Here is a 17846-nt window from a genome sequence, read left to right as displayed (position 1 = left end):
TGCGCTTCCTAGGTTCTTCTCGCTTTCGATACCGTTCCGGCGAGCGGTTCACGCTGATGCGATGCCACGATAGCGATAGATGGTACTAAGATAGATGAGAGATTAGAATTTCGATATTAGAATCGAATAATAATAACGACTTTTGTTTATCATTCTCAGTCCTCATCTTTTATTCATCAGCAATGAATGCTACTAAACGATTTAAAAAAGTATTTCAAATCCATTCCATTCTGCTAGAAAGAAAGAAGAATTACGGACTTCCGAAAAAGTGACGTTTCACAAATCTCACGAATTCCGTCGCAAACCCTGCACAGCGAGAGAACGCGTTCTTCATTTTTAACAAGACGATACTGTGACCCACGCGATTGTTCCACGGAGCTGTACACGATCCTGGCCAAACTTTCGGACCTTTGAAGTCGTCGGCTGACGCAAGAGGCAAGAGAGTTCATCTCGGAAGATTTACATCTCTCGCCAGCGCAGCGCAGCGAAAAGAAGCAACGACCAGAGGCTACGAGAGGGAACGGGGGAACAGGGAAGAGAAATAAACGCCGCCACGAGCTTACCGAGGCCAAAAGGGTCTCTGGGAAGCGGAGACTATCCCACGACAGGACTTCAGCTTCCTTTCAGGATTCCCTCGCGCCGACCACTCGGCAGGACCGAGCTGGTTTAGCATTGTTTAATTCGAAAACTATGTGTACATAAATAACGTCCAAGAAGGAAAAATATCATAAATGCATGTATTGCATATCCATACAATAATTGGTCTTACAATCGATTAACGACTAGCCTATGGAATAAGTGCATGTTATAGGATTACAAATTCTAGTTCCAAGAATCTCTACAAACCCTGTTACTTGAAGCGTAAAAACCAGCGTAATAGAAAAATTGACATAATTCGCGAGTAATGAGTAGGTTGACTGCAAAAACGACGTTTTACGGTTTGCTAAGCGTAATCACGGTAGCAACGGAATTACAGGCTTTCTACGTTTCACTGATAAACAGAACGGTGGCGGAGAAGTTGATCGGTTTTCACGGTCCAGGTTTAGCGGCTCATTTAACGAGATATCGATCAGCGAATTCGACAGTTTACCGCGGTAACGCGGTTCTCGATGCAACCGCCCCGGTACCTGTGTCACGGGGATTAAATCGAGCAGCACGTTGCACTGCCGACCACGCCCAGTGAAAACGCGCACGTTGGGTCTGATTTAACCTCGCCTAGAGTCGTCATATTCGTTGGCAAACCTTCTTGCAGTCGTGAAAGGGTTACACGATTGTTCCCGCGACCGAGTTTTCCCGTTGTTCCCCCTGTAACGTTTAGCGAACGCTCTCGAGCACTTTTCATCCTTTCTTTCAACCCTGTCCGGCTTTTCACTCGTTCTCAGAAAAATGCTTCGTGAAACAGAATTTTCGATGATGTTTTTCACCGTGCAAGTTACAATAGCACATTCTGCTATTTTTTATTTCTATACAGAAATCGAGAATAATTTAAATCGAAATGAACTTTCGAACAATTCAAATTAAAAAACACCTGAAGCATTTTGTGTTCTAAGAATTCTGATCTAAATTACTGATGCGCGAAATATGTGTCGGACCGAACGCGAACGTGAGCCAAGAGAAGCGCCAGTATCCGTTTCAGGGAGTGTGTCCCGTTTCTGGATAAAGTGACATTCCTGGAAACGAGACGACGCCAATAGGCAAGGGAATTCCTCTCAGCGAACGAGCAGAGAACTCGCCGACACTTACGGCATCGGCTCTAATTAGTTGTAATTAGAAGAAGGTTCGCGGACGGCGTCACAAATTGAAACCGGCGTAAACCAATCTAGAGGAGAGCGCGCGAGAAGAAGAACTCGCTACAACGAATAGAGTCAAACGAATCGGCCGACTGTAATAAAATCGCGTTTAGACGATGCGACAACGACGCGTAGCATCTTTGCTTCGAACTAATCTGCTATGTTACGAACATTTTATCTTCAATTAATAATCTAAAGTGATAAATTACGTCGAACCCTTTACTTTCTTACCAAACTTGTTTATAAAAATCGACTCATAGAAAGATCGTGTTATCGCTGAAACGGAGGAACGTAATTGACTTAAACGACAATGATAACGAAATATAGGTCGTTGCTGTAATCGCAGTTCGACGACCGCAATAATTCTGTGTCTGGCATGAAATATGCTGAATTGGTCATCACGCAATTTTCAAGAAAACGCTATCTCGGTACCGTTCAGATGCTAATAGGGTGACTTACAGAGCGCTCAAAGGCGTCTCGTGTAAAATCAACTGAGAAAATCTCAGAACGGGACCGACGACGTTTGCTATTGATTAGAGGAATTAAGTCGTTCCCCTTAGGTGAGAACAGTTGGAAAATATGAAGAAAAAATGTTCCTCGTTATGAGATCATAAGATGTCTAATCTAATGTAAGCTATTACCGGGTTTTTGTTTCCGTGGGTAAGAGAAAGCATTGTATTGTTAAACACTGTCAGTGAAAAGAACAGCTATGTGTATCTTCAATTATGTATTTAAATGATAGACATGTAATTTCAAGAACTTCCGCATCTCGTGAATATTTTTTAATTTTTAATCAAACTCTATTTTATTGATTCTAAGCGATCTTACGTGGTCCAGAGAAGTCCTAACAGGACCTTAAGACCAGCAGGAGGGCACGAATCGGACCCTGCACGATGCGCAGGAATGCGTTGAGATATTTCGCGAGTCCTGGGGTGGGAGTCGGGATTCCAGCGAAAGAGGACCAAGTCGGAGAAGAAAGGGAAAAAGGGAGGAAGAATGGAACGAGCAAAAAGGGGGGAACAAAAATGGGCACCGAAGAACGAACGGGTACACAAATTGCCATTGGGACGAAACCGCGTGTTCACCGCACGCGTTTCGCTCCGAATGAATCGAAAAATGGCTCGTCCGGAGATCGAATTCAATCGTCATTCGGCGTGTTTGAATTTCCTGCTGGTACCAATTGAACGGGGTACTGAAAACTCGTTCGACGTCCAATAGTGAAAGGCGGTGGCGATTACATCGCAACGAAGGCCGTTGGGAGAGTTTATTATCTAAACTCGAAACAATTTTCTGCGATAGTATTCAAGAGAAGATCTACATATTAAAAGTATCGTCTTAAAATTATAACGAATTTCGTAGCATGATGCAGGCACATTTATGTATCTGATTCGTAAATATCTCTAAGTTTTGATGAACCGTCGTCAATTGGGACGCGGCGTTGAAATATCAAACGTGATGATTAATGAACCAACCGAAGAGCAGCACGAAAGAGGTTAACCCCGGACAATACCTAGTGGTCTCGACAAAGGACCAGTTCACCGATCTCCCCGAGGAGCCTGGCAAAGATCTTCTCCCGTGAAAAGACTCATCTCGCGAAGGAACCTAGTTCCACGGTGTTACGAGACTCATCCAGGTCGCGTTTCTTCGACGATGCTATCACTTTTCTCTCACCGGGTAATTCTCTCAAGTGGACAAAGAACGGCCTCGGTTTCTCATTATCATAAAAACTCTTTTGCGCGTTGCTCCAACGCGAACGAACGACCTTCCAGCGATCCACGGTTTGGGCCGCGAATTCTGTCCCGGCGACGAAATGCCCTCGAGAATCCGTCCGGAAAAAGAGGTCGGGACGACAAAGGATTTCTAATGGACGTGCCGGGCACCCGAAGGAGGCCTTATAAGGCGAACATCTCGGGAAGGTGGCTCGCACAGCCTCCTTTCGGTATCTATCTCTCTCTCTCCCTCCCTCTTTCAGGGGTATCTCGTGGCGACTTCTGCGAGCGAGCACAGGCGCCTCCGTGGCCGGATTTAGACCGAAAAAGAAACACCGGGAGTTTCGGGAATGGCGACGACGACAAAGACGACGAACACGAGGCGAATGAGCCACCAGGCGATCGTGACCGGACCCGTGCGATCCGCCGATCGATACCACCCAGCCCCTGACTCCGTATTTTGCTGTGAAACGATCCTATAACCGGGCGTCCACGCCGCTTCTCGGAAGGCGTGCCAAATTTCTGCACGCTGCAACATACCTGTCGTCTTCGTTTTACTCCCTTTGGGATTCTTACGACTTTTTCTCTCGGAAGGTTATCAGCCAGCGGCTTCCCGAACGGGAGCTTTGATTTCGTTGGTAAACGATCTCCACGTGTTTGCGACTAATTAGTTTTTCGGTCCTAGTAGAATACCATTGCGAAAGATTCTCAAAAGCTCCCTCGGCTCGTTCTATATTTGAACCGCTCAGAAGTCGAACCGATCTAAGGTTTCAAAGTGATTTCGTTTGTAAAACGAATCACCTTATTTCAAACAATCGTCGCTCTGATAGAATCTGTGCAATCAGCCTCTGATCATCTCCTCGATTCGGCAGCTTCGATTGCAACCAAGTAAGTACACAGCTCAATTGGCAAAAGCTAATAGGACGGTGCGTTTCCCGCACGATTAGGACACTTTGCACCTACATAGGTAGGATCAGTAGATCGACTCGAATCGATCACCGATTGCTCTCTCTAGCTGTACATACATCACCGGCAAACAGAGCAATTCTACCGGCTTGAGCGTTTAACCGCGCTTCTGAACGTGTTCGCACACGGTGTCGTAAATTATGCAAGGGAACGCACGCAGTATATATACACGCCCGTCGCAGGATATGTCGCGTGCATACATATGTAAACGGCATGACGCATTCGCATTCATGTATGTAGATTCGAGAGACGGTCCGGGTCCTACGAGAAGCAATCGACTGGCCGGATCGAAGACCCCTTATTGTCGGATCGACATGAATACCGAGCGAAACACCGCGCCAATAGATAATCGCTAAGTGACTCTTTCCAGGTTTCACCAGTCGATTCTTGTTTTTCCAGTCATCTAATATCTATTGTTTATTAATTAAATATATAAATGTAAATTTCGTGGGAGCGTCGATGATTCACGTGTCTCTGCCTGTTATGATCGTAGCGACTTTTATTTTATTCAAATCGATCGCCGGATAGCAACTGTTACACGGGCGAAACTGTTTGTCCGTATTCAAACAGCTGCTTCTAAACGATGGAACTACGAGTAAGATATATGTGTGCCGATGTTCTTACGATTAATGGAACACAATAAAACGCACCTGACCCGCATCGTCCCATGCGCATTCAAACATGCCAGTTTGAATTCCGCGTACTCAGACAGAAAAGATCAATTCAATACAAGAATACATCGTGCGATAGAACGTTGTAAATAGCATTTGACTTGTAGTTCTCCCGCTTCTATCTATACAAAAAATTTCTCGTTTCTTTTCGCATCAGCCAGGATAAACCAGTACACCGTAAAGGACAACGCGAAGGCGAGAATCATGCAGCCATGTTTTCTCCCGCCACGGCGAGTCCTTCGACGGACTCGCTTCGAGGTCGATTTTATCCCGATAGGAAAATATCGCGAAGTCACGTAGCCGCGAATCGCAGCGCGAGATCGCGCTTATTCCACGGTTCGCTTACCATGTGCAGAAGATCCCTGAGATGCGGGGGACGAGCGGCCACCCTCGAGGACTTTGTTCTCCGTACCGAGACCAGGCTACCCTCCTTCGACGACAGGACGATTCTGGGCATGGTGTTCGATCGGACCAATCGGTACTCGTCACCGGGGTGCCTCCTCTTCTTCTTGAACGTACCGCACAACATGTTTCGTTCGACAGTCGTTCACCGTTAAGAGAAATGAAAACAGTCACTGGCCGACGAGGCTCGTCGGATGGAGACCGCCGATATCTCGCGGATTCACGCGATCATCTGTAAATCTCCGAGACCTTCCTGTTCCACTCGCTCCTCGCGAACGTGTCTTCCTAACTGTCCGAACGGGTTAACGTCCCTGGAGCGGCGGCGGACTGCTCCTCGAGCGGATTCGCGTCCCTTTAACCGGTTGCAAACGCGTTGACTGATACGCTCCTGGGATTCCTATGTTCCATCCACGTACACGAACGAACACACGGAAAACTGAATATTTTTTCTCGCTCACAGCAGCATGGCGCCGCGTACAGATTCCTGCATCTATTTAACTGTCTCCTCCGGCTCCGCGCCGCTCAACCGACTACTCTTCTCGCCTCTTTTATTTCTCGATGCTCTCTTCTGCTCCTCTAAATCGTTCTCCCACCGCTTTCGGCATCTCTTTGCGTTCCGTTTTCTTTTTCTTCTGTTCGGACCTCTCGTTGCGGCTTCCACGACGCTCGCTCCAGCCTCCTCGGCTCTGTCGCGGCACCCACCTACTAATTAAACGGCCGGCGACGCGTACGCGGCGTGTACGTCCCACGGCGCACCGCGACCGATTCTCCGTTCCGAGCGGGAACGAGGTGATCGACCGGTAAAAGGAACTGGTCGACTATCGATCTCTGGATCGACCGTGACGGTCGCGCGACTCCGGCTCACGACGGGGTTCACCGAGAACGGGTTCACGGTTTTGAAACAGTGTCTTTTATCACGATAACCATACAAGCACTACGTATCGTTTTCGATTGTCGAATCCTCCTGATCGGACCTGATGATCTGATTTTTATGTCTCCTTCATCGAATCAATTTATCCTCTCGTGATTATTGCGATCGATAATTAATTTCCATTGAACGCGACGACTGTCCTTCTGTGGTTCCTCTACGAAACGATATCTCGCGGTGTGATCTTCTTTTTCGGATGACCGATTTCTTGCACGGGTAATTAGATACCGATCGCGGTAACAGCTCACCTGCCGCTAATGCACGGCCCCCGGTTGCGGATTACACGGAATGGTTAATTAACGGAATCTCAGCCAGCTCGAGTCGCAGTGAGAGCCGAGAGTCGACTGAAGGCATAAGGCCACGGTTGTGGTCGTCGAAGGAACCCCACCACGTTGATTTCAACAACACCCGGCACCCGGCCCGACCGGACGACCTGGTCGCGTGGCGCTCGGCACAGATACGCAGTGTTTCTCAAAATCCTCTCCTTTTCGTTTTTTGCAGAACCCTCCCCACCCTTCCCCGACACACCTTTCCGTTCCGTGTCTTTGTCTCGATTATGCTCTGGAAAGACGAGTTCGCGAACTCGTAAAATCGGTATCGTTCTATCAGGGACACGATCTTCAATTATTTTCTGAACAATACGAACACATATTGACTCTACATATTTTTATACGTTTCCAAGGTAGATGTTTATCAAGGATCATTTTCTAGTTATGTCATCGTGAAGTATTGACGATTCAAAGTGATTTAGGATTCTAATCTTGCATGAAGAACACGGTATGCGCGCTAGGAGCAATCAGTTATCGGAAAGTTGTATTTCAACCTGACAAGGTTTTCGTGTCTTACTGCAATATATTATTACGCCATTTATCGACGACTATCTAGTCGTAATTGTAATAACAACTTTCTCGCTTAATGAAATACCTACTTCAATGCACAGCCGTTTTCCTGGTAATAAATAATAAATATATTATATATAAATAATCATTTCTGTTGCTAAACGGACATAGTGAAGAATCTCTGATTAAGAAAAATTGCGTGATTAGATATGAACAATGAAATGTTCATCTAACGTCCGACCGAAGAACCGCGTTTGCCTTGCAATTAACTCGTGTAATTTCGTCGTTTCACGTCTGGAACGATCGCTTAATTAGCGCCGCGGAAGCACCGTCATTGGCCATTGTTACCGAGAATCTCAGCCAAGTTCAAAGTGGGTTCTTTTACTCGCAACGGCTCGAACAAAGCGGCTCGTTCCACATCCTCTGGGAAATTCTTCGTTACACAACGGAACAGATTCGCGGGAGGCACGCCTACGAGTGAGATAACTTCGAAGGACTCGTTGCGGGTCTTACCTCTACGTGGAGGGAAAAAAATACGAGGAAGTATCGCGATTCAGATGACCCAGTTCGCGCTCTTGAATTTCAGAATCGACGCTCTTTCTTGTCCCAAGGATCTATTGTGGCATCGTCAACGCGATACCATCGTCACTCGACAAATTTTTCACCGTCCGTGTAACTTACGTCACAATTGCTTGGATCAAATTTTATATTACGATCTTTAAATATCTTCTTTCATATTCATTCATATTTTATAAATTCATAGAATAATCAGAAACGTTAATATAATTGAGCAATAAATAAATGATAAATGTTTTCAATTTTCTTTATGCATTATAACATCTTGAAATGTGTCGTATTAAAGACCATGCCTGACTGAATGTAGGTCAAGCGATGCGAGATACATCGGCACGGGGACATCTGTCACGTTGTGTAACGTTACTGATTATCGCTATTAATATCGAGACCGAAGGCTCTTTTCGCGCGCGAATATCTGCGGTTTCAACCGATACCCGGAGCCGGTAATTTCTCGCGTCGACGAAAACCTATTATTTCCCTGCTTCCTCTACCCATGATCACTGCTCATTGAGCAGAAGGATAGAACGCTTCCTGTCCTCGTTGCGAGCACGACGGACAGAACATTGTGAAAATAAAATATACGAACTTAATTTGCAGTAATGAAAACGAAAGATGAAAAGTGTAAATGTTGCAGGAGATTTATCATTGACTTCGTTCTCGCGGAAACGATTAATTTCTTTCAAATAGATAAACGAATATGAGAGATTTCTACTCTTACATCAGCTTTTCACTCGAGCCAAGAAAAAAGTACATTCAAAGCTCGTAACGACCGGTAAACACTTACAACGTGAGACTAATATCACTCTAATTAGTCGAGGAGAAAAACGTCGAGGATCGAACGTTAGCTTCCTAACTTTCCAAACGAAAGCAATCAAACGTAACTATAGAGCCTAGGAGCTGGAGGGTTAGCGAATTTATGAAAACGGGTACGCCTCCGATATAAATTAGCGTGCAACTCGGTGCCAGGCAACTTTATTCGCGCCGAATAACATGCGGCGGTACGATTATCTTTTCCGCCCGTAATTTAGCTTGCCGTCATTTTTGCCCCGGGTTGCAATTTAAACTGCAAACTCGTACCAAGTTGACCACCGTCGTAGTCGTCGACGCTCGATGACTAATATAAAGGCAGAGTGACCAGTGAATTTGCATCAGAATTGCAATGACGATTATACACGCTGCACACAAGCGTGGGACAATCGTAACGAGGGTGTTTCATGCACCCTTCGCGTCAGAAATTGCAGATATGCAATTTTCCCGTGAATCATCGCTACCCTAACGAAACAAACATCGCGATTATTTGAATGTTCGCAAAAATATAGGAATATTTCTAATATCATTGAATGTCATAAGAACGATTATGAATAATTTACGGAGTATAGATTTACCGAGCAAACATCCGGTTCTAAAACTACCCGTTTCGAACGAGTAAAAAATCCAACATGAAACAGCTACCACAGCAATGGAATCAGTCACTTAGGTACTTCTCAGCAATAAACCTATCACGCGCGAAAGGCGACCGGAAGAGCTTGCCAGCAATTAGCCGAACGTCAAAACGTCCCGTTTCGTACCTAACGAGTAATCGAGCTCTTAAAACGCGAATGGGATTGTTCTTTCTTCAATTACACAGGTAATTGCAACTTCAGTTTCTCTACCTCAATAATTGTCAGTTGCTGCGCTCGTTATTACGGCAACGATCGTCGAGATTCGTAATTACGGAGTCACAACTGTGACGAGTGCCCGCGACGAGACGATTGCGCGTGGCTCGCTAAGAACAGTTGTCGAACTATCGAAAAGCGTATTACCGTTTACAAGTTTTTTAATCGTTGTTAGAAAATCTGTTCAAATGTCAATTATTCAAGATAGGAAATAATTTCCTTAATCGGTTCAACGATTGAACAGAATTTCGCGAAGTAATATCTGGTCCGCAAACTAATCTCTCGATCTCTAAAACGATCTCAAAGAGCCGGATGAAAAATTTGAGAATCCCTGTTAGGTCGCAGGTTTTACCTGAAGGGTACGCATGCGCCACGACCGACAGATGTTTCCTCCTGGCCAACTGTTGCACGGCCGCTGCGACGAGAGGCGAGACTGCATCTGATTTACCAAAGAAAGAAAGAAGCCGAGAGAAGAAAGGAAGAAAAATCTATCTTTCCTGTGGCCCTTCTGCCCCGTCGCGGTAGAGCCACGAGTCGAGTCCTTGGAAAGAGAGAGACTGGAAGGAAGAGGCTTTTTGTCGAGGTCGCCTCCGAAAGGATCCCCGAGGAATCGACGCAGACACGAGGGTGGAGGACCGCCCCTATTTAGAGCGGCGAGAGTAGGCAGCCTTTATGTCGTTAGACTCCGATCAAACCCGGCGATAAGCGAGAGATCGCGTCGGGAAACGAGCCTGAACCCTGCGTCGCTGCTGACCCAAAAAGTGAAATTTATTGCGAATCCAATTCTCCCGGTTTAGGCTCCCGATCCCTTTACTGTCCGTTTATTGTTCATAACATCTCTGAAGCCGCTTTACGAGACGGTCGGGTCTTCTTTGTTGCATTATTGAGAGCTTCGAGGTACTCGAGTGTGTATACGAGCCACGCTGGTTAACAAGTGTTCCGTCAACTGGGTGACTTGTCTCAATCTGGACAATTATACCAAATTTTGCTCCACGCGTTTTATATCTTTTTCTCGTATTTCATAATATTCTTTTTAATTTTCTTAAATGACGCGTTTGACTTTTTTTCTAATCATCTGTACATCTAAGATGTCTCGAAAGAATCATCAGTCGCGTTGTTCGTCCGTGACGATAGATGGGAGAACAAATAAAAAAGCATGACGGGCCAGGAGAAGACAGTTCTGGAAGGCTCGTTAGAAGAGGCCGCAGACGCATCAGCGTCATCGGAGTCGAAAACGAGCCCGCGAAGAGACCACCTGCTCATCCCGTGGTTACGGGACCGAACGCGGTCCACGTTACGAGCACGCCGGTGAGATTTATCGCGTATGGAATATCGAGTGGCGAGGGGTACCGGCACTCCTTATTACAGCTTATTAAGCGGCAGTAAACCGCGTATCCATGATCCAGGAACCGGTCACGAGCGAGAAGCAGATCTCCGGTATCACCTGCTTCTTGCTCCGTCCCTCTTCCCCGTTTTCCTTCGTCCCCGTCCTTCCTCTTGTTCACCGTTTCCTTTTTCTACCGTGATTCACGTATTCTTTGTTGCATTATTGAGAGCTTCGAGGTACTCGAGTGTGTATACGAGCCACGCTGGTTAACAAGTGTTCCGTCAACTGGGTGACTTGTCTCAATCTGGACAATTATACCAAATTTTGCTCCACGCGTTTTATATCTTTTTCTCGTATTTCATAATATTCTTTTTAATTTTCTTAAATGACGCGTTTGACTTTTTTTCTAATCATCTGTACATCTAAGATGTCTCGAAAGAATCATCAGTCGCGTTGTTCGTCCGTGACGATAGATGGGAGAACAAATAAAAAAGCATGACGGGCCAGGAGAAGACAGTTCTGGAAGGCTCGTTAGAAGAGGCCGCAGACGCATCAGCGTCATCGGAGTCGAAAACGAGCCCGCGAAGAGACCACCTGCTCATCCCGTGGTTACGGGACCGAACGCGGTCCACGTTACGAGCACGCCGGTGAGATTTATCGCGTATGGAATATCGAGTGGCGAGGGGTACCGGCACTCCTTATTACAGCTTATTAAGCGGCAGTAAACCGCGTATCCATGATCCAGGAACCGGTCACGAGCGAGAAGCAGATCTCCGGTATCACCTGCTTCTTGCTCCGTCCCTCTTCCCCGTTTTCCTTCGTCCCCGTCCTTCCTCTTGTTCACCGTTTCCTTTTTCTACCGTGATTCACGTACGCCAGGATGTGTGACGCGCATACACACACACATTCTCAGGGGACGGCGTCTTCAGCTTATTTCGCACCCCTTCGTTTGTGTTCACTTGTCGCTCGACTCGATATTTCGTAGAGACAATATTCAGAATTTTTAATTTATTACAAAATCATAGATGAAGATTTTCGTCGAAATTTCAAAGCTTTTTTACAATCACTCTTGTTGTAAACTTTGATCACTTATTAAGAAATGATCATAAAATTACTTAATGATCGAATATTCGCTGACAATGTAGTATAATCTTTCTCGATATAAATCGTCAATGATCTTCAGCTACTTTTTCATCCTATCGGATCTCGGACACCTTTTCCCTTCCTCCTTGCCTCGTGCTGGACCACTTTTCTCTTCTCTCACTCTTTTTCTTCCTTTTCCTCCCTTTTTAGTTCTCCGTTATAAAGATTTTATTCTTGTTGGGGCCGATCGTGCCACGTTCAAATCTCAGCCTTCGTCGAGGGGGAGGCGATTGCTTAACGACGCCAACCACCTGCCCCGGTGAAGAGGAACACGTGCTGCAGCTACGAGAGGCAGCTGCAACCCAAAGGACGACGCGGACGTCGCACACATATAGTAACTACGAAAAGTATTGACACAAGACTATACTTATTTTCGTTTAGTAACACTGAAAAATATTAAATATCCGATCATTTAATTGTAACATATTTTTAATCATTAAACAAACGCATTTAGAATTTTCCACCACAAATATTATTTAAAAAATATATATATACAAATTCGTCAAAGATCTAAATAATTTACGGAGAGCTAAAAATAATAAATTGTTAATTAAATGTAAACCTCGATTAAAAAGTGCGAGAATGTATGGCAATACTTTTTGTAGCTTCTATACGTATGTACGGTGACGGAAGGCTTCCCCCGTTCTGGAGGTGTTGAGAGTGTGGGTTTCATGAATACAGGTACCGAGCACACGACGATGAACGCACTTAAAGCGGCGCATCATCGCTCTCATTTCTCGAACCCTCCATCCGTCTCGAGATGAGCATTCTCTTTAAAAGCTATTCGTGATCCCGTTGTTTAATAACTTTCAGATTTTTCATTAGAAAACTGTATGATTTCTGAGTCTAAATTATTTTTTCTGATACAAAATCTGTGACTACATATTTTTATCCAACGTCAATGACATGGGTTTTTCAAAAAAATTCTTGATTATCTTTAAACAGTTTTTGATACTTAAAGTAAATAAAATTGCTTTCATTTAAGGTGAAGCGCCGGATTTTCACGATAACATCAGAGCAATGATACGTATCCTTGACTAACAATGAATAATGCATCCAGTCCTAATCTCCAATCTCTAATAATGTAGAACACTCGCATAATGGGGAATCGCTTCATGAATTTTAAGCAGGGCTAAAGAGATCCTCGAGAGTTTCCGCGGCGGTAATATTTTCGATTGTTCTACAGATCCCGAAAAAGATAGGATGCGCAACAGATGGCAAACGGGACGTGTTGCCGATCTCCGATAGGAGTTCCCTATTCGATTTTCTTCGCTAGCTCACGTGAAAGGAAAGAAATGGAAATCGATTCGTCCTCACGTTCCAGAGAAAAGTTTTCTATTCAAAGAACTCGAGCAACTGTTCTCATCGAATCTTCAATTTGTTCACTTATTGTTTATTTATGCCTCGTATATTTCTTGCGAAGTATCTATCACGTTAAGTTTATTAATTTAATTATATTATTTCCAATATAATTTCCCAATCCTCAACTACTTTCAATATATCTCATAATGCTATATGATACTCGATCAAAACCGAGCATCCTGCAATTAAACAATTTTAATGAAACGTTCCGCATGACGTTCATTCTACTGAGTTATGAGGCTGTACTCATCGGTGCCACAAGTATGTACATAAGTACTTAAACACATGCATGTAGGTACCATTCGCCTGCATCGGTGCCAGTGATAACGGTTCGGCTGACCCCGAGGTTCTGTCGAAAACAGAAGCCTCTTCGAGACGCGGAAGTGAGGATCAGCTTACGAGGATACGAGAGAGTCTTGAGCGGAGGAAGAAGAAGAAGGCCCCATCAAGTACCAGCTGTCTCTGGGCACGTGGTTCGAACCCGCTACCTGGACTATTTCGCCCACGTCCGATTTTCTACTCGACCGCTTTTCTCTATGTTCTTTTCATGCGCAAACATCGGTCCGGCCAAAAGCTAACAAAGAGAACTAAAGTTTCGAAACCAGGTGCATCGGGTCCACGAGTCCGAGTAGTTCTTTTACATATCATATTCACGGCAATGGCACCGATTCATATCGCGTTGCTAAACTTTAAAATGAATCTCCTTTCTCCGCTCTACATCTCTCGCTGCAATAAATTTACCTTCCTTTTTCATTTTTCGATAATATTTTTTATTTTTCATTCTAAAACTTGAGCGAAACCGTTTTCATTGATCGTAAAACTTGAATAACTAAAGCTAATGAAATGTACATAGGAAATGCGCCATTTCAGTGAACGGTGAGGGTTCTTCTATTACCGATTTCGTGGTACTAACGAGTCTGGCTTGAGTCGAGCATCCACCATCGAGGGGTTACCTGAAATCGGTCCTAACGAACTGAACTTTTCATCGAGCGAGCCGCGCGGAAATATCAGGGTCATGAGGTTACCCAATTATTACGATCCCCAGCCTGGCCGAATCGTACTTGAAGAGGGTAGAAATCGTATTACAGTCGAGAAGAGTTCGTTGATATAGCAAAACAGAAATATGAAAGAAATATAAAGAGTGCATATTATTATATATAATAATAATTTATATTCTAACAAAAATAGATTAGTATTTCAGCTTTCAGATTTTCATACAAGTCGCTGCATCTTTCACAATGTACCGGCTATCCAGTTTCGGATTTCACTAATCTTCAAAGGAAATTTTATCCCCATTCAGCGTGGCGCTAATACAATTCCGCTACCGGAAAATTCTTGGACTACATCGATTCTATAAAAATGTTCGGTCAATGGAACAGAAGAAGGGAATCACGACCGGATACACTAATATTAACTAACAAAGACTTAGGTCTTGATTAAGGATGCTAAGAAGGGCCGCACGGATGCGGATACAACGAAGCCCGCATACTAATAACCACCGGAAGTCCACGGGTGTTTGTCTGTTTTACAGTGGACCTACTTAGTTCAGCGTTTCATATAATACGATTCTATCTATATTGTGTCAAGGACTGTACGTGCGGCAATGTGATCGTAATGATAACTTCTTAATTAATGATCCATTAAGAAGGTGAGGTATAATAATCACGTTTGTGAATGCAAAAAGAATTATAGCCCTGGTAATGGTCTCCTATTTTGACTACCAAAATAGAAATTAGAAACTGACTGACGAGAGCTCCCTATTTTAATTTGAAAATTAAAATCACATAGATTGAATATAAAGATATGGTGGAAAATAGCAAATAAATTATATAAAAGTAAAACTAAGGCAATTTAAAATTATTATTTTTGAATTCTATTAGCCAGAGCTGCAGTCGCGCCACGCGTACATGAACATCGAAGGTTGTCAGCCTGGGAGAGAGTGGAATAGAGTACACTGATGGTGGATAAAACAGAGAACAACCTCGAGTCGGTAATGTACTTGACGAAGATAATTGCACGCGCACGTGATTCATGGGATTCAAATTTGAAATATCAGATCGCGCCAGAATGAACAACGACTGAACAGTTAATTATTATTATCGTGTAAAAAATAGATACAGTAATAATGATATATTAAAAAATGTTGTATGACAGTAAAATGTTCGAACAAGTGACCTTTGTAATATTTCACTTGCGAAGATTCATTTAATGGGATGACGCGCGATAAAAAATGAATCATAACGACGCAAAGATTAATCTTCTCCCGACTGAGACGAACAACAACAACGATATGTAATACGTATCAATTAAGCATTGTACTGCTCACAACCGGGATAACGAATTAACATCGTTGCAGCATCATCTGCATTCTCGGAATCGACTTGTGCAACTCGTCGGTCTAGAGAGAAATCTCGTACGTATATCAGAATCATTAAGCGAAAGACGTTATGCTCAATGATACTCGAGTGCACAAGAATATTAAATTTGTTCATAAATAAGAAACGACTAGTAAATGACTAGTTTTTTTAAACGATTGCACTGACCATTAAATTTCCATAAATTTTTTTATATCGCAATGTTCGCATCGTTTTTAAACGACAGAAACAGAATGTCAAACGTTCGACTATTAATTATAAAACAAGAAACAGCTTATCGAACCACATCGAATCGTATTGCCGATTCATTAATCAATCGAACCGGTAGCTGGGTGAAAAATAATTTGAAAAATGAAAGAAGGATATTATATCTTGGACTGTCGATTGTTCGACCGGGAAACGTAGGTACTCGAATATTCCGGCGCATTCTGTGTGTCGGGGTCACCGACCACGTTGCAACAACGTTATCCATTACGCGTTGCCAGGTTATCGATCTGTGCACAGGCGCCTTGACCGACCTCCGATGCACCGCCAAGTGCAAGTGCAAAAGCTCTCTCACCTTTCCGCTTCGCGGATAGGAAAGATCCGGCGCGCGCATTGCGCTAGACAGCTAATCGAACATCCTCCTATGCGACTACACGTGCATGTACGTACGTCCACGCACTCGCAGATCTACACGCGATATTATCCTTGCTGAATTTCGCACCTGTTAAGCCGCATATGCACTTCCATATCAGTATCATCGTATGATTATAAACAGGAAAATTGTACATACATATTCGCACATGCATTCTCTATCACGAGTCTCAGGACGATCTCTGAATGTTCATTATTCACAAAAAAGAAAATGATGGGATACGAGGACATCGAGAATTATGACTGCAATTTTTTTATAGAATGTTTCGCACTTACAGGCTGTTCATAATTACAAAACGAACGGAACGATACGAGTTTCCTTAGATTTGTAAGATAACGTCTGAAAGGTCGGATAGAATTAGCGATGCTAACGAAGTGGCTGCGGCCAGGCTAGCTGACTACCGAAGCGAGGAAATAGATAATTAGAAAGCCAAACTGCCAATATCATAGATCGCCGTAGCGAACAAGGACAGCGTTGATCAAATTGACGGTTCGACATACTTTCCTATACTTTCGATCGGATTATTTGTTTTATTACGACGCTCCTCAGTAATTGTAATACTTTCATTGTCTAAACTTAGACTTTCACCGATACTGGGACACGTCGTTGTTCCGCGATTAATAATCTTCATGACGCTATTGTTTCATAATTGTACTAGCCCCTCACTCGTACTGAAGCTACATTTTATGAGACATTATTCATATTTTAAGATAATTTTATTTTTAAGATAATTTTAATTTTAATTTTAAGATAATTAGAAATTTCTCATATCTAATTTACTTACGCGAATAAATCTAAAAAATCTGATGATACTAATATTCCTTCCTGGGATTCGACAATCCTATTTTTTATATTATGTATAAAATGCAAACGCAGGAATTCGTAATCGTGCCAGTATCCCGTTAATATTCTGACAATTAATGCACGGACTAGATAATATAAGTAATTAAAGGGTGCATTGAATCTGTTAATATCAGGCCGTAAATGCATGTAGCATTCAGAGGTAATTTACATACTGTGTTATGTATAAAGGCCATGTTACACGGTCCTATTATATCCCGTGCATTATTACGTATCGCTTTAACCATCAAGCTAATCTCGTTCTATTGTGATCTATTCAAAATTCTATTCATTTACTCCAACACGTATGCAAAAAGCGACGCTGGTAGAAGATGACAATCAGCAGGTAAGTCCATAAAACTCAGGAAATATTTGTTTATAATTTTCACAGGGAAAATAATGGAAATCATCGTTTTTAGAAACAATCAAAAGGCTCTTTAACCCATTAGCATCATTAGCGTACACATCCTTTATTGATTCTGCTTTAGAGTCTAGGAAAGTGAATTTTAATTTGATAAAATACAGAAATACATTCACTTACGTAAGTAAATGCAATTTTAATCAAATGAGTAAATAATTGTTCATTTCAAAATTAGTTCTTATTAACTAATATCATGCATTACTGC

General features: G+C 43.3%; 1 protein-coding gene across 2 annotated transcripts in view; it reads right to left on the bottom strand.

The window, feature by feature from the left end:
• The window catches only part of LOC108626451 (amyloid beta A4 precursor protein-binding family B member 1-interacting protein), a 122791-nt gene that overhangs the window by 59346 nt on the left and 45599 nt on the right, over window positions 1–17846 (bottom strand). The window contains exon 1 of one of the 2 annotated variants that reach the window (XM_026814802.1): window positions 5483–6810. The exons of the other annotated variant lie outside the window; for it this stretch is intronic. Within the exon in view, the coding sequence (XP_026670603.1) occupies window positions 5483–5665 (183 nt within the window). The 5' untranslated portion in view covers window positions 5666–6810. Of the gene's footprint in view, window positions 1–5482; window positions 6811–17846 lie in introns of those variants that run through there. 2 annotated transcript variants of the gene reach the window in all.

The sequence above is a fragment of the Ceratina calcarata genome, unplaced genomic scaffold (assembly GCF_001652005.2).
Source record: "Ceratina calcarata isolate Rehan_Ccalc_2016 unplaced genomic scaffold, ASM165200v1 scaffold40.2, whole genome shotgun sequence".
NCBI lineage: Eukaryota > Metazoa > Arthropoda > Insecta > Hymenoptera > Apidae > Ceratina > Ceratina calcarata.
The sequence above is the reverse complement of the archived record's forward strand: the minus strand, read 5'-3'. Positions and strand labels throughout refer to the sequence as shown.